Here is an 18,545-nt window from a genome sequence, read left to right as displayed (position 1 = left end):
GCCTCAAAAAAAAAGATTAGCCTGACAAGATCGCGTGAGTTGCGCCCTCCGTGCTCGGCCGGCAAGGGTGCCACTCACGCCTACATATCAGGCTACAGAATCGTCTAATCGTCTCAAAATAGATGACGAGGTCAGTGTCGTGGCATATAAAATAAAACAACCTAATTTATTTTCCATTATTTTTTCTAATTTAATTTTTAACACACTTTTGTGTGTGTTTTTTTTTTATTCTCATTGCGTATGTTTGTCCTTCTTCACATCTGTATTGCATTTTATTCAACATCCTAATAGGAAAACGAACGCAATAAAGATTATTATTATTATTATTATTATTACAATCCGACCCCTGGATGACATATCGACCTTTAATCCCCAACAGATCTCGTCGACCTAATCGTACCATGTTGGCCGCAGTCCATTTCAGGTGACCTGTAGAACCATAACTGACCAAATTTACACTTGTGTCACGTTAACACCTATTTGACAGTGTTTGCACGATGGCCGCTCTGGCAAGGGGTCGAGACGCTCTGCGAAAAGTGGAATTCGGGTGGTTACAATTGGGAAGACCTGCAGCTGCGTTGTCCACTAGACGACAGTGTTACGCAACCAATGCCAAGACCGCTGTTCCATCTAAAAGGTAATTATGTTTAATTGAATATGTTTGTTGTCACAGTGAAAGAACCCCCTGCCTATGTTGTGAGATACAAGAACGCAGAATCTGGGTGGTTTGGGTGACGATTAAATTAAATATTAAAATCATTACTGGTTTTCTAAAATACTATTATTCTGTGCACACCCTTTTCTTTTCTTTTTTACTTTGTAATTTATGTGACTTTTTTTTGAGATTTTACTGCTGTACTTTCCCAAGACAGTGTTGTTTCAATAAATATAATTATTACAAGTCTTCATAACGCCGAATCGCATAAAGTGTATCTTTACCCATTCTCGTTTCAACCGCGTTTCCGTGTAATGTGCTGGAGGCGAGCTACTACGTCATGAAAACAATGAGGGGCGTTTCCCCGCGTTCACAGTTTGTCCATGTGGGGATCTATATGTACAGTGCAGCTTTACTGGTAGATGGAAGTGCAATCCGTGCAATGGCAACGTATTACACTGTATGCCCACTCTAAACAAGGGAAAAACACTTGATTGACAAGTCGGTTGTCCTTCAACTATGGGTGACCCTGGCAAATGAGAAGCTAAGGAGGAGCCTCATTTTAAAATACACAATAATAAAGTTGCCGTAGACTGAGTTTAAACCCAATTTTTCACTTAAAAAGATATTTTATGCTTAGAACCATACAAATTAATAATATTGATATACCAATAACTTTCAGGCGAGTAAGTAGCATGCATTTAACAGGCACTTTAATGTCCATGGTTGACGGAGTAAATCAATGACAGCCCGCTGACCCAGTATATGCAACTTAAGACGTAAACAACGGAATAAAAATAAATAAATAAACAGACAGACAGACAGACAGACAGACAGACAGACAGACAGACATACAGACAAATCAATCAATCAATCAATCAATCAATTAATCAATCAATCAATCAATTTTATTGTTTTCTTGATAGATATGCTACGACTGACCAACTTAGCGAACGTATGAAAGACACGGCGGAGACTCTGATCATCGGCGGAGGATGCCTTGGGTGTGGTCTTGTTTACCATTTAGCAAAGGCTGGTATGAAAGATGTCGTCTTACTGGAAAAAACAGAACTAACAGCGGGATCCACCTGGCACGCAGTAAGTAATGAGCGCTGAGGCGACGTATAATTTGAATATATATATATGAGAAAACACAGAATGAAACATACACCAACACATATTACGTTGTAGACGGGAAACTTCAGCCATTAGGTGCTCTAAAAAACGGAACTAGAAACGTACACGTGACCTCCTATACATTGGTATTGCATGAAGTATTTACGGATGATCTCCGTCATTTAATAGTTTCTTTCTTTTCCGCAATACCTAGGCTGGATTATCAACTTTTTACAGCGGTATAGTTAACATGAAAAAGATTCAACATGAAAGCATTAAACTGTTCCAAACCTTGGAGAAGGAAACCGGTCAGGTAGTGTACCACTCATTCATTAATTAATTAATTCATTCGTTCATTCATTCATTCCCACTCATGTACGTGTACGTGTACAATAAGTTGTTCGAATATTTGGGCCTAGATTTAATTATATAATCATGTAAATTAATAAAACAGTTCAAGTTCGTCAAAGTTGTGATCTACTTAGAAATAACAATCGTACGCAAAGTATCTTGACTACTGGTTCCAACCAATCAATTTGTTGATGCTCATTAATATTCAAGTTGCTCCATCCCGTCCTTTAATCATTGTTAAATTGTCCCCCGATTCTAAAGTTGTTGTCGACACCATAGTTGTCATAAGGATCATAAGCATGGACTCATCCTCGCGTATGTGTTATCTTTCTTGCAGCAAGTTGGTTTCCACGGACCGGGAACAATTCGTCTGGCTAAAACACCACAGAGAGTTGACGAATTTCGTTACCAGATTCAAAGACACGGATGGTATTCAGATATTATCAACCAGAGCATTATTACTCCAGATGAAATTAAAAAACTACATCCACTAATTGACACTGATCAGGTAGAGTATTACTTCAGAGGCTAGATATGGAACAGACACGTTTGGGTCATTCTGTCTTCAAGAAGAATGCGTCAGACGGGGAATGGGTATGCCACGCATTCCACTGGGCATCGTTTTATTGAATACGGATCTCTGAAAAATATTTTGGGTACCATAACTTTTAAATACATTTAATATATATATATATATTTGTTGATAATTTTTATTACGTTAGATACTGGCCGGTTTGTACATGCAAGGAGACGGCCATATTGATCCGTATTCGTTGACACAAGCATACGCCGCCGGGGCCCGCAAATATGGTGCTGAAATCTACCAACGTCAGCCGGTCTTAGGATTGAAGCAATGCAGCGATGGTACATGGGAAGTGGAAACAAAACACGGAATTATCAAAGCGAACAGAGTAGTAAACGCTACGGGTATGTATGTCGTATCGCCAAATTTACGTAAACGTATAATGGTTTGGGTAGTGATCACAAAATGTGTACATCATCGTCGACGAATCAGAGTTTGGAAATGCTTCAATTAATAGATTGTGGAAAAACTGTAACATATATAATATTAAAAAATATAAATATATAATCTATGTAATGGACATATATATATAATAATGGACAGAATGGAAATGCTTCGTTTGTCAATCAGAATACATTGTCATTCTGTTATTATGTATGTCGTATCGCCAAATTTACGTAAACGTATAATGGTTTGGGTAGTGATCACAAAATGTGTACATCATCGTCGACGAATCAGAGTCTGGAAATGCTTCAATTAATAGATTGTGGAAAAACTGTAACATATATAATATTAAAAAATATAAATATATAATCTATGTAATGGACATAAATATATAATAATGGACAGAATGGAAATGCTTCGTTTGTCAATCAGAATACATTGTCATTCTGTTATTATCATTATTTTCCCCCTCTTTTTAGCTCCGCTGTTGACTTTGTCGAGCGGAGCTTATCATATGAGTGATTGTCCGTCGTCGTCCGCGTCAACTTTTTACTTTTTCAACTTCTTCTTGAAAACTTTAATCTTTGATACTTGATGCACATTTAATTTAATTGTCTAATTGGTATATATTTTTGTCATTTTTGGTAAAAAGTTATATTTTCGACTTATTGTTAAAAAAATGCTGGTTCGATTGCTTTGATATTATACATAAAGGTGCTACAGGTGGACCTTTTCTCAGATTTGTTCATTTCATGATGATATCTTTCATTCTTTATTTTAAATGTGTATTGCTAACAGCGGAGCTATTTCAGCCGAAAGGCTGCTTGTTTTATTTCATCCCCACTTTATCCTATAAAGAAAGAAGAAATTAATAGAGCGAATCCAAATGGTAGAAATAAACTGAGAACTTACAGGTTATTTGAAAAGAATATTCACGTTCACTTAGGAAGTTGCCTAACTGGATAAAAAATTGCTCTACGTATTACTCTCACCAGATGTATTGTAGTAGTGCACGTATTCGTCTTCATATTGTCAAGTACTAGTTCTGGTCCGACTTAAATTAATGTTTCATTAGATTTTGAGTTATAGCATCTTTGTCTGTTTTGGACTATTTTTTCAACGATAGGTTTATGGTCGCACGAATTCAGCAAACTGCATGGCAACCAACTTCCCGTAATGACAGTGCAACACCAATATATTGTAACGACAACGGTACCAGAAATCCAGGCGAGGAGCACGGAGCTTCCAGTATTGAGAGATATGGACGATTCGTATTATGTTCGACAAGAAAGAAGCGGGTTATTGATTGGCCCATATGAAGCAGAGCATAAGATGAAGCAACAGAAACATTGGGTCGAAGGAGTACCTCCAGGTACAGTACACTTGTTTTCACTGTAACTGTAGTAACCATTTTGATATTCGCCCAGGAGAGTTGAACGGGGCAGTGTACACTCAAATGTAAATAGGTAACTTTTCAGATGACACATACCCAAATATACCATTTCATGCCAAAAGATGGGTCAATTGTTTAGCCAACAATTGTGCGAATTTCGACTACTTTCGCAGAAAAAGCAAATCTATTAAAGAAAGACCACGAAGTTCTGTTTTCGGAGAGCATTAGTTCTTTACTTATTGTAAGTGATGATTTGCATCGTCACGCCGTCGATTCACGTGTTAAACATGAATTTGAATATATGTACACCTCATCATTAAATACTTTATCGAGATGAACTCTAATCAACTAAAACTTAGAGATTTCTCGCGTCATCATTGCGTATGTCACCCAATTTGCGCCAAGTGCCATAAACAGTATAAATTTATCTCACAGGATTCGGCCGAGAGCTGTTTGAAAGCGATTTAGACCGTATTGATAACCATCTCGAAGCAGCAATGAGCTTGATGCCAGTATTAAAGTCGGCAGATATTCAAACAGTGGTGTGCGGGCCAATAGCTTTTACTCCAGATTCTATGGGATTAGTTGGACCGTACCCAGGGTTGAAGAACTATTGGTGTTTATGTGCCGCTGCGTAAGTTCACACAAAATATAATGTATCCAATTTTTGAAGAAGTACGTCATCAATCACGTGGTTACAACGCTTTATGTCCGTAATGACAAAGTTGGTTCGTAGATCGTGAATACACGACAAAGCGCCGATATGACGTAAAAGGGTGACACAAAGGCCGTTCACATATATCGTTTTGATCTGATCTGTATGAGAGTTTTGGGGATGCACTATTTTTATCTTCGACATTCAAGAATAGTTCATAAAAATATTTTAGAGAATCCAATATGTTACGTTCATTTCACTACTCTATCATGAAATATAATTATACAAATTTGCGCTATTTCGCAGTGGTGGTATTATTTGGTCTGGTGGACTTGGCAAGTACCTGACACACTGGATAATGACTGGCGAGCAGCCGCATGACCTAATAGAACTCGATCCAGTCAGATATGGGAAGTGGACAAGTATGGACTACGTGGAAGCTAAGACGAGAGAAACATACGGGATGTATAATCATATCGTGTATGCAAACGATGAAAGATTTGCCGGGCGACCAACGGAGAGGATTTCTGGTGCGTACGGAAAGATGAAAGAGAGAGGTGCACAGTTTGTTCACAATACAGGTATGTGGCAGCTAAATAAAACACGATCTGACGGGAATGTCGCGAGGCATAATATATGTCAGTTGTTTCAATCCACTTGTGTGCCATTTTGGGCGATAGGCTTCTTTGTAGCGAATTTTTATATTTGTATTGATATTAATAACGATGTCTGCAGTCGCCGCCTTTTTTATTGATTAACGGCTCGTTTTGTATAACAGACATCTCTGCGTTATTGTGTTGTTCTGATAAATAAAATATTCCGAATACCGGGGATATAACACCCAAGGAACAAACAAAATCAAGTAATGTTTTCTGTAAAATACACTACCCCCCTTTTTGATGACATCTTAAGCAATTGAAACCGAATGCCGACATTTTAAAGGGCAGTAGTAGTCGCATGCGCGAGATATATGGGTCTCATATAAACAAAGATGGCAACTATGAATGTTGCGCAAATCAACGAGTACAAAATGAGACGTTACCAAGCTTTAAATAGTATGTGTATGTGAAAGGAATCACCGGAATCACGACGACTGCCCCCATTAAGATGTAATGGCAACAGTTGTGGATGAACATACAATGTGTAACTTTTTTCGGTCAAAATCATTCGTTGCTTAAGACCAATGTGCTATGAACTAAATATCCATAGTATATCACTACAACAAACTGACCATGAACATATTTGTCACAGGATGGGAGCAGCCAGGCTGGTTCGCGTTATCTGGTGACGAGGCTGGATACAAGCCAAGTTTTCGGCGTACAAACTGGTTTGAACCGGTTGGTCGTGAATGCCGTATGGTGACGGAAAAGGCGGGTGTCATTGATTTGTCTTCTGTTGGTAAATTTGAAGTCAGAGGAAAAGACGCTTCCAAGATAATGGAATATCTCTGCGCCAGAAGCATGCCTGAGGTATTGATTCACTGACTCAATCCATTATCCCACCCAGAAAAGACGATTGCAAATTTGAAGATGAGACCCATGTTCGTATAAAATGTTGGATCAAAGTTGTCATCTAATGGCCCAAATGAGAATATTTAATTGTTTCATTTACTTACAATTCGCATAATTAATGACGTCATTCAACAAATATGCACATATTTTGTGGAATAACCCACATTAGTCTGTACATATATAACATGTGATCTTCAATAGAAATATCAACCACCACGTGTCCCATCTTTAAAAGATCCTTTATAAATGTAATGAATTAGTATATTAATAATAATTGTAATACTAATAATAACTCTAATAATTAACTCTATCCGTCAAATTGTGAGGGTACCTTGTTTGTTTGACACACTGCAAGCAACGAGGGATTACCATGTCCGATCACGCTCGGAAAGCATTGTGTATGCACGTTTCTCGTCAGTTAACCAAATTATATTATATTTAAATAAGACGTGTTATGCAAATTGGGTGGAACACTCGCAAACAGTTCAGTGACACGTAATAATATGAACGTTTGATTAGCACACGCGTGTGCTATTATTAGTTGAATATTCATCCTCAATGAAAACTAACTGTATTTCTGTGTAATTGATTGCAGGTAGGAAAGAGTGTTGTAGCACATATGTTAACATCACGTGGTACAGTCCATTCCGAGCTCACTATATGTAAATTAAACGATGTTCGTTATTTTTGTATCACGGGAGCTGCTTCTGAACTGTTTGATATTAGGTACGTACCACATTTCACTGGAACCTTTTGTATAGAACTTTTAATTTTAAGTGTTCTTATACACGTGTTCGTTAAAGGATGACTGCAAATATTAATTGCGTGGAGAAATGTGACGGGCCAAAGTAGTACAAATAATTCCAATTCCGTCTTAGATGGATCGAGACGCACGCAGACAAAGGTGGCTTCGATGTCAGTGTTCTGAATGTCTCCGATGACGGTGGGTGTTTAAGTATCGCTGGTCCAAAATCAAGAGAAATTCTTCAAAAACTTACAACGACTGATGTCAGTGATGCTGCTCTCCTGCCAATGGATAACGTAACCATGGATATAGCAGGTGTCGAAGTTCTGGTCATCAGAGGATCTTCCACTGGTATGTGAACTGTGTGAATATTAATGCATCCTCCATCTTTCAAAGAATTGACAAAATATGCAATCTATACTACCCATTTGGGGTTAAAATATCCTGAACAGTGAAAACAACCAAAATTCGATTGACTGTTTTAAATATGTAATTATACAAGATTCGAGATTTTACGATTTATTGCCCTACACATACTTCAGTGTCGTCAACACAATTACCAAGCGTGAATAACATACACAATTGTTTTTCAACCACAGGTGAATTGGGATATGAGTTTTACCACGATAAAAAGGACACACTAAAGTTGTACGAAGCGCTGTTAGAGGCTGGTGAACCCTATGGTATGGGTGATTTCGGTTCTTACGCTTTGAATTCCATGAGAATAGAAAGAGGCTATAGAAGATGGGGCAATGATGTAAGTATTATTTATTTATTATTTTTAATTATTTATCTCTTCACTTCATGAAAAATTTATGATTTTATTATCTCTTTTTCTGCAGATGACAATTGACTATGACCCATATGAGACTGGTTTAGGACAGTACATCGATTTGAATAAGGTATGTTACGTAATAATTCATGTTTGAAAATTTGTTGTATAAATCCAGAAAATGAAACGTATAAGACATATTGTTTTTGTTGTTAAATAAATGTTTGTCTGAAGCAATGTACACTTGAATATATTGCGGGATTGACCAATATGCAAAAAAAAATGTAAAAAGGCATCAATCGTGTAATTGTGATAATTACTATCGACCACCATATTATGCAGAGTGCTGACTTCATTGGAAAGGAAGCATTGCTGAAGCTGAAAGAGAAAGGAACAAACCGAAAATTGGCATTATTGTCAATAGCGACCGATAATGTAGATAGCGCCAAATACGACACAGTTTGGTGCGACAATAAAGTGAGTTTATTTACTTGTTGATTATATTTTGACAAAACAAAAAATTATTCCGTTACCTCATATACAATCTTTACGTCACCGTTTGTTGTATCTGGGCATATGACACAAAACAATATCACCTCTATTTCTGTTCAAGGTTGCTGGTTACGTCACATCCGGTACTTACAGTTATTCCACCAATCAGATTATTGCGTATGCAAACCTGCCACTGAACCTTGCGTCTGTTGGTTCTAAAGTTGAGGTGGAGTTATTGGGCAAACATTACCCCGCAACAGTTATAGAAGAACCAATTATTAAAGAAAAGTCAGCAAGACTGTAGTAACACAGAATTATTGAATATTTTGGAATGGTTTCAAGTGATGCAACCGTGTCAAAAACAACGGATGAAATATTAATTACCACTTCGTTCGACGTGACTTTTGATAATTGGCGGTTGAGAACAGTATATTGGTGAATGGCAAATGTTTAAAAGCAGTAAACAATTTGTCGAGCACGGCGTTTGACGATTCCGAGTTTTTCTGAACAGGTTTATTCAAATATATATGAACGGATACTTTGATTACGTTAATTTGAATATGTTAATGCACCACAAGACGCTATGTTCCAGGAATAGGAACTATGATGTTATTCACAGTGTTTCAAAATGCTAATTTGAATAAATAAATGATTGATTTAATGAACACCAAAAAACGTTTCCAATACCTAGCCACAATGAGAATGAATTACATATCTGTCGTCTGTCCAATATATGCCATACGTATACAAGCAGTCCCATAAGAACTGCCAATAGAGAGTGGTTACAAAACACCTTTATCCCTTAAATTATTTAAGCCGATATATTATTCCGTTGCTTTTCAAAGAATATCGAATATGTACATCAAGTAATCGCTGCACTTTCTATTTTCAAACTCTATATTGATGCAATATGAAGTGCATTACAGTGCTGACAAGTCAGTGAAAGCAGCACTGTCACGGGGTGGCTAAGTTAGATCCCCGTTACCAGATATTCAAAATCCACCCAAGATCTACAAAGTGATAGAACACATTGCAATAGACACAATACACATTTTGTACAATATTTGAAATATAAAATATTTGTATACCAAGTGCTTCGAAAAACAGTGATGTGTGATACTTAAAGTACGGCTACGAGAACTTACGTAGATAACTGCCTGTTTGAATCGATATTCAGACCTCAAATAGGCCGTTAGCGTCCGAGTTGCCATACTTAATACTGTGCATCATTTTTGCAGCGCTATCGCCGGCCGCGCGTGTGATACATGGCTCGTTTTGTAAACAAATACAGTGGACTTGTACATATCATAGAAAACTACATGTTACTTTCAATCACAAACCACCTGCTGAGGAAATTCAGTAGTGTTGCCATGCATTCACACAGGTCGTCGATCTGAATACTAGTGTATTTAGTTATAATTAAGGCGTTGCTGCTTAAAAACGCACCGTTTTCAATTAGTGATGTCATTTGAGTACAAAGTAGTTCAGAAAAACAGTTTTCTTCTAGTAAACGGACATTGTTAAGAACAATGAAAACAGTAAACGGGTACGGTCTTGGAACTAAAAAAAGCGTACTTTCCTTGTAAATGATGAATACTAACCATCTGTTTTAAGGTTAGCAATAACAATAGCGATGAGACAAAATTTAGTATTACTATAACACCCTATAATATTAGTAAAATGGTTGTATAGTCTGGTAGAATGATTAAATATCGAAATTGCATTGGCTATTAAAAAGAGACAATCAGATGAAAGTAATTTCTTAAAATTCCTTGGAAGTATGCCATAATCACAACAGTCTAAATCTTTATTGTGCATTGTGGTTTGCTAGAATGCCATTCAAACTAAAGGAAGTTTGCACAACGAGGAAGACAGTGTTTTATTGAGGTATTCGTATATTTTTGGAAATCCACTGGGGAAATGACACATCTTTCATGGAGACCGGAAAGACACTTGTATCATGGTCTCCAAACACAGATTGGGTCGGCTCTTGATGTAATAATCAAGTTTTGCGAATGCCACAACGTATTACACCGTTTACATTTGTAACAAATCTTTCTCCTTTGTACGGAGTGTTCTTCTTGGAATATTCGTTAATATCCTATTACGATTATAACGATATAACTTCATGTCCTCTTCCTAGTTTTTCAATTCACCCACAAGTATAATGCAGACATGATGGTGCAAACGAAATGCTCTTCTTCTAGCATACCGTCAGCAGCCAATTTTTGTTGGGAGAATCATAAACAGTGAATCCTGATTAACAGTAATCTAACTTCAATAACACTTTTTCAAAAAGTTCATCTATTGTCAAAATGTCAAACTGTTGGGCAAGACTAAGTCAATACACCAAAAGAGCTGTTTTTCGTGTTTTTTTTTAATGTATTACATGTATGTATAAATAAAGTGGAAACATTAATCAATGTTTTGTTAAATAAAAACACTGTCTAGTAATTGACAATTACATATTTTATAACCTATGTGATATGTCACCATAAACACTGAACGGTATGGTTAAGCGGGGTAGCATAGTCATATGCAAGAACCGATGCATACTTAACATTGTCGAGGGATATAATTTCAAAACCTAATGGACATGTATCATTTTATTAGAGCCATACATTAGGTACTAGTATGACGATTTTAAGTTCAACTAATAAACTTGAAAAAAAGTAACTATTAAAAAAAATCAAGGGTACTTTTTCTTTCATGATGCATGTCAACTGTGGTTTGATTGTGACGAATTACAACTAATCTTAGGAAGACGTAAAACTGATTGTGGTAATCATGTCTGTATAACACTAACAATGATGATAGATACCTTAGTGTTATGCGATAGTTGTACAAGTTAAATTCTATGCTAGTACAATATTTTACAGGAAAGAATAATTGATCTTCAACAATATTACCATAATTATTTTAATAACAGCGATTTTCACTTGTTCATAAATGTTTATTACAGAAATAAATCAAATATTTACTCAACATGTGAATGTAAAATAAAATGTTCAAACATAATATTATATTACATTAAAAATCATAAACTCGGGAAAAAAACACATTCTGAAACCTATTCAGTTAGGTTTATTTAATGTTTTTTTTTTACTGCCAGAATGTTCCATCATTTTAGGCACATGACTTGGTCATGTTTTAAATATTTTTCTTTTATTCTCATGTTATTATTGAAACTAGTCTGACAGAGATGGCACCTGGTCACATACATTGATTAAAACCATGTGAGATAAAAAATTTACTACTTTTTGAATTTTTTATTTTTGTATGGTTTCCTTTCAAATATTTTTCTTTTCTTTGATTCTTTCTTAGCAATATTTTTTCTCATTTTCTTCTTAGCAGCCCTCTCTGGATCAGCTACAGCCTACAAATTGAAACAACACACTTTTTTTGAAAAGAACTGACAATGGTCACAATATAATAACGTTATACATTTTGTTAAGGTTGTTTAAGTTCAGCTTGCATTGACCCCACGCTCATAAAACTCAGTTGCACAGTAGCACAGTACATAGTAAAGTAGCTAGTTTGAAACCAGCCTTTCAGAATCAGGAGATAACAAACAAACATTTACCACTACAGCGGGTACGTGGTTTGCAGTTTTCCTAAGACCAGCTTAAGAGTAGAAATCACTAATCTTCTGAATAAGAGATTGGACACGAAAGAATGACACTAATTGTATAGAAATCCGATGTGAAGATTATGTTTTTCTGATGTCCATGTTGCCAGTCCTCTGAACTCAGTACCATATACTTTGGTTACAATTGGAAACATACCCAATCAAACTTGGTGAGATGCACACATTCTATACCACACTCAAGTTCTACAAAGCAATTATATACAAAGATATCGTACCTCCAGTGCCTCCTGTTGGTGTCTTTTTATTTTGATTCCTTCCAGTGAAATTTTAACCTTTGTATAGACTGCCGTAAACACAGTAACATCCACTTTACTTCTCAATATATCAACTACCTCTTGTGCTAATGTCCTGAGATCAACATCTGTAAATAAAAAAAACAAACTCACTGAATCTATATGTACGATTAAGTATATTTTGCGTCCGGACAGTCAGTCAAATAAGCTTGGGTTTTTGGTTTATCGATTATTTTGATAGTCTTACAAACATCACAGAGGCATGGGCACGGTCAAGATCATTAGGAGAAAAAAACATTTATATGGTAAAAATACTGTGTTGTTTGCTGCACCTACTATGCAATCAATCTGGTTTCAAGGCAAATGCCAACAAGTATGCAATAGAGAAAATGTTTGGAGATTAAAGGTTGAAAACATATTGTTAATTAATTATCATTAATATTGAATAAAACATACCTAATCAAAAATCTACCAATTATCTGAGAAATTACTGTAGACATCACTCACCAAAACACACAATAATGAATGCGATATTCTCTAAACTCTAATTTTGGGTTGTGAGCGAATGAGTGTTTCGCGTCTTTTTACTAACTCACCTTTCCGCGATGGGTTTTGTAATTCTTTATGCACAATCTCCAACAATACAGGTAAGTGTTCAATAATTTGATCAGTGGTAAAATAAACAGACATTCCAGCAATCCATTTCAAAATACCGGTTCTTCTTTCTTTACCCAATGTGGTATTAGCTCTCTCATATCTTTGTATCAGAGTTAGTCTTGACATCAACCATGCGAGATTGGTCTCGTCATCACTATCATGATGTTGATCTATTAGTTTACCAAGAAAAACAAGGTTTTTCACATCCTAGAAGATAAATTAAGAAAATATAGGTACACGTATATATAAATATTTGAATTGCATTGTTTTTACTGTAAAATGACTAATTTTCACGTGGTTTAAATTTCGCTGATATAACATTTCAGGTATATTCAGTGGGTTTTAAATTCACGGTTTTGTTATTTAGATAATGTATTCTATGCTAAATTTTACATATTCACTGGTTTTTAATTTAGCGCATTTTTCATTCAGCGAAATAAGCCAAATTAAAACCCAGTGAACAATTGATCCTTTTACAGTATTTCAGCACTGCCTTGTACATGTATGTATTTACGATTTTACAACAAATAGATTCGCCGATTAAAATTATAAGTAGAGGTAGCATTCAGTTCTTTTTAGAAAATGAATACATAAATATGTTTTGTCTAGATCTATAGTTGAATTATAATATTCCTCCAAACACTTCAATGTGTTTTAAGTTCTCGGCATGTGATACATGTGATACCACTCATACATGTATATGAAAGGGGAGTTCAATTAATGGAATAAAACTACAAAAACCGTGAAAATTTCTTAACTGGTGAAGAAAAAAGACAGAATCATGTTCACAATACTGGTATGTGCTCAGTAAGGTAGCTGGCACAGAACTCAAAACTAAAATGTAAAATTCCGATTTTAATATTTTGATGTCACAGTTGGAAAAAAAACAAAACTTACCTGATCCACGAGCGTTGCATTTGTAATCTTGGAATGTAATTGTTTACAGAAATCCTGCACCAGTTGCGATATTAAGTCACTACCGCAGTAATGAAAAACGTCATCTATTGTCATTATGGTAAACATCTGACCATATAACTGACTAACAGCCAGTCTGACCCAGCTATGGTTATGTAATATATGGCTATGTATGTGAACTGAAAATATAATTTAATTATATTATTTCTCCCTATTACCATATATGGGCATTTTATGTACATTATGGTAAACATCTGACCATATAACTGACTAACAGCCAGTCTGACCCAGCTATGGTTATGTAATATATGGCTATGTATGTGAACTGAAAATGTAATTTAATTGTATTAGTCTTCACTATTACCATATATGGGCATTTTATGTACATTATGGTAAACATCTGACCATATAACTGACTAACAGCCAGTTTGACCCAGCTATGGTTATGTAATATATGGCTATGTATGTGAACTGAAAATATAATTTAATTGTATTATTTCTCCCTATTACCATATATGGGCATTTTATGTACATTATGGTAAACATCTGACCATATAACTGACTAACAGCCAGTCTGACCCAGCTATGGTTATGTAATATATGGCTATGTATGTGAACTGAAAATATAATTTAATTGTATTATTCCTCCCTATTACCATATATGGGCATTTTATGTCCTCATTTAGGCATTTTGAAATTTTAAAATATGAAAGCCAATAATAATGGAATTTTCACTCCCGATTTTTAGAAAAGTTAATATACAACGATTTCTGTTAAAATAAAATCCATTACTATTCTGGCAAATCTGTGAGAATAATCAAGCATAAAAATGAAATCCCAGTATGTACAATTTATGGCATAATAGTGTTTGATCAAACATATGTTTTGATCAAACTACTGTTTCAATATTTACTGCAGAAAAAAACTTACCCCACATTTTCTTTACAACAGTTTCATGGGTTTTAGCTTTCATGATGAAAGCACAGTTTTGTAATATTTTACCAAAACAAGTCAATAAATTAAACAAGAGATGGTCTCCTTCTTTATCTTCCACTTCCTCCTAGTTGAAAAAGTTGAAATATGTGAACAATAATTATTTCAAAATCACACAAAATATTTGAGCATACTGCAAGCATTTTGTAGTTTATTTTAACCCCTTTGATTGTCAGTCAACTTTCAAATAACATATCCATATTTTTTTTTTTAAAAATTTTATCAAGACGTGTCAGCAATAGAAATTTAAATCCCAGTTGTTCAAAAATTAAAAAAAATAGATAAAAATTGGTAATATTTTGCACTCAAAGTGTTAAGTATTATGTTATCAACTATCCATAAAGACAATCTTCAATTCTGACAAACAAATAAATTTATTAAGTGAACAAAAACTTAAACAAGTATTTAGAACTGTTAAGGCACTGAAACAATTTAGCAATGACCTTGTACAGGCAATAAATTAACCTTGAGATCACTGAAAAGCCACTGCAAAATTACGCATTTGTGTTGAGTTTGTTATCGTCTGTGCATACTGTTCACTCTTATCTGTTTTACACACTGTACCAAATTTCTATGATTATATATTACTTATATTTTTAGTCAAATATTGTAACCATGGCAATCACTGTTGATGAGAAAGTAAAGTTAAACTCACCCCAGTTTCAATGAATTTATTAGGATCGATCTTCTCTGCTAACATCGGTAATAAATCCTTGAGACGAGAGTCAAAATCTTCTTGTTGTACTTCAACAAATAAACCAATCAGCTGAGCTGATAACTGCTGATGGGATATCTTTTTGTCTTGTAACCACAGCATTGATATTGTAAATAGTTTATCCCTACTTTCTGACTTGATCTAAAGAGATAACAAATTTAAATGGTGAAACATGTAGTCCTTAGAATTTGGTGTACAGAAGGTTAGTGCAGTAGTTGAATAAATGTATTAAATCAAAGAAAGCTTAGAAAGAACTCCCATGTGCTGAGAGTATTGGAGACACATTAAATATAATTCGAAATTACTTAGCTGAAAACTAATTATGCAAATCAGAAAATTAATATGAACAGATTTGAGTGTAAAACTAATGAGGTCTGCGCAATGTAACAGAAAATCTATGTTTCCAAGTTTAATTGAAATGTGATTAGAACCAAAAAAATATGAATTATTATGCTTATTAGGGAATTAATATGAACAGATTTTTACCCCAAACTAATTAGGTTTGTACATTGTCCTAGAGCATCTTTGTACTAAGTTTCATTGAAATGGAATAATTAGTACTTTAGATATCAGTGTGAAAGCTTAAAATTGGTTAATTATGCAAATTAGGTAATTAATATGTACAGGTTTTAACCCACAATTATCCAGGTCTGTCTATTGTCCTACAGCATCCATGTACATTCATTGATATGTGATGTTTAGTACCCGAGATATCAGTGTGAAAGTTGGTTAATTATGCAAATTAGGTGATTAATATGCACAAATATTTACCAGAAACTCATTGGGTCTGCATAATTCTAGATTCATTGAAATGTGATGATTAGTACTTTAGATATCAGTAGAAAAGCTGAAAATTAATTATGCAAATTATTTATTAGTATGCACAATTATTTGCCCTAAAACTAATCAGGTCTTTGCATAGTCCTAAAGGATCTATGTACCAAGTTTCATTGAAATGCGATGATTAGTACTTGAGATACCCGTGGAAAAGCTGAAAATTAACTAATTATGCAAATTAGGTGATTAATATGCACAAATATTTATCAGAAACAATCAATCTCTGCATAGTCCTCGAGTATGTAAGTACCAAGTTTCATTGAAATGTAATGCTCACTACTTATATCAAATGCTGAAAATTAATTAATTATGCAAATTAGGTAATTAATATGTACTGATATTACCATAAAAACTATCAGGTCTGTGCAGTGTCATATGACATCTATGTACCAAGTTTCATTGAAATGTGATGATTAGTACTTATATCAAATGCTGAAAATTAATTAATTATGCAAATTAGGTAATTAATATGTACTGATATTACCATAAAAACTATCAGGTCTGTGCAGTGTCATTTGACATCTATGTACCAAGTTTCATTGAAATGTGATGATTAGTACTTGAGATATCAGTGGAAAAACCGAAAATTGACTAATCATTATGCAAATTAGGTGATTAGTATCCACGGATTATTACCAAAAACTAATCAAAACCTAGCATTAGTTCAGAGCATGTATGTACAAAGTTTCATCAAAATCCAATGAGTGGTTGTTTAGATATCAGTGGAACAATCATGGAACAGCTAAAAATCAGCTAATTATCATGCAAATTAGGTAATTAATATGCACGGATTTTTACCAAAAACTAATCAAATCTGCGCACATGTTCAGAGCATTTATGTACCAAGTTTCATCAAAATCCAATGAGTGGTTGTTTAGATATCAGTGGAACAATCATGGAACAGCTAAAAATCAGCTAATTATCATGCAAATTAGGTAATTAATATGCACGGATTTTTACCAAAAACTAAGCAAATCTGCGCACATGTTCAGAGCATTTATGTACCAAGTTTCATAAAAATCCAATGAGTGGTTCTTTAGATATCAGTGGAACAGTCATAGAACAGCTAAAAATTAGCTAATTATCATGCAAATTAGGTAATTAACGAGCATGGATTTTTACCAAAACCTAATCAAATCTGCGCATTGGCCCAGAGCATCTATGCACCAAGTTTCATCAAAAACCGATGTATGGTTCTTGAGATAGCAGTGGAACAGTCGGACACACATACACACACACACACACACCCACACACCCACACACACACACACACACACATACACATACACATACACATACAGACACACTAACTGCAAAGACTCCCATTTTGTGCTTCGCACATGGGAGTCAAAAATTAAATTTGTCAAATATGGTACATGATGATCATCAAGGATGTGCAGGTTTACTTTGTAAACTTTCAGGTAAGTTCATGAAATGTACAATTTATTTATCCACAAACATTTGAAGCAGAACAAGATAAAATATTTTGAAACCTTTGTATCTATATGTTCATTGCAAGACATCTCTAAGACATGGACAAGGATATTTATTAATCCTGTGAAAACAGTAGTGACTAGTTAGAAAAAAACACACACAACCATCTTTTTGGTAACACTGCACTCGTAACATAGCAACCCGAGAAATTAAACCTCATCTATTATTGAAACGTCATTTGAATGAGAAGTCACGTAATAAAGTCAGAAAATTGAGAGAAGAGAAGTTCCAGAACAACTTACCTTTGATAGGAGTGTTTTGATGGCCAATGCTATCAATTTTCGGCATTCAACTGAATTATCATTAGCAAGAGATGACGCCATAGGAACAAAAAATAGTCCTGAATTCTCATCCAATAAGTTCTAAAAACAAATTTTTATAAACATATTTAATGC

The 18,545-nt window shown here is 34.8% G+C and overlaps 2 protein-coding genes across 2 annotated transcripts in view; one reads left to right on the top strand and one right to left on the bottom strand.

Annotated features, from left to right (window-relative positions):
* The first annotated feature begins 494 nt into the window (after nt 1–494).
* Nucleotides 495–9,332, top strand: LOC100377978 (dimethylglycine dehydrogenase, mitochondrial-like). Its single transcript, XM_002737354.3, has 15 exons — nt 495–637; nt 1,582–1,753; nt 1,986–2,084; nt 2,460–2,630; nt 2,845–3,049; nt 4,216–4,461; nt 4,918–5,116; nt 5,444–5,718; nt 6,389–6,606; nt 7,244–7,374; nt 7,527–7,744; nt 7,993–8,150; nt 8,236–8,295; nt 8,508–8,642; nt 8,779–9,332. The coding sequence occupies exons 1-15, from the start codon at nt 498–500 to the stop codon at nt 8,959–8,961; spliced, it is 2,610 nt and encodes an 869-aa protein (XP_002737400.1). The 5' UTR covers nt 495–497; the 3' UTR covers nt 8,962–9,332.
* A 2,220-nt stretch (nt 9,333–11,552) lies between these two features.
* Nucleotides 11,553–18,545, bottom strand: part of LOC100378126 (small subunit processome component 20 homolog) — a 51,656-nt gene continuing 44,663 nt past the window's right edge. The window contains exons 51-57 of the mRNA XM_085507358.1: nt 18,393–18,512; nt 15,760–15,960; nt 15,042–15,171; nt 14,094–14,290; nt 13,136–13,403; nt 12,522–12,667; nt 11,553–12,033 (exon numbers count right to left, since the gene is read on the bottom strand). Of these exons, the coding sequence (XP_085363484.1) occupies nt 11,911–12,033; nt 12,522–12,667; nt 13,136–13,403; nt 14,094–14,290; nt 15,042–15,171; nt 15,760–15,960; nt 18,393–18,512 (1,185 nt within the window). The 3' untranslated portion in view covers nt 11,553–11,910. The remainder of the gene's footprint in view (nt 12,034–12,521; nt 12,668–13,135; nt 13,404–14,093; nt 14,291–15,041; nt 15,172–15,759; nt 15,961–18,392; nt 18,513–18,545) is intronic.

The sequence above is a fragment of the Saccoglossus kowalevskii genome, chromosome 13 (genome assembly GCF_978046115.1).
Source record: "Saccoglossus kowalevskii chromosome 13, keSacKowa6.1, whole genome shotgun sequence".
NCBI lineage: Eukaryota > Metazoa > Hemichordata > Enteropneusta > Harrimaniidae > Saccoglossus > Saccoglossus kowalevskii.
The sequence above is the reverse complement of the archived record's forward strand: the minus strand, read 5'-3'. Positions and strand labels throughout refer to the sequence as shown.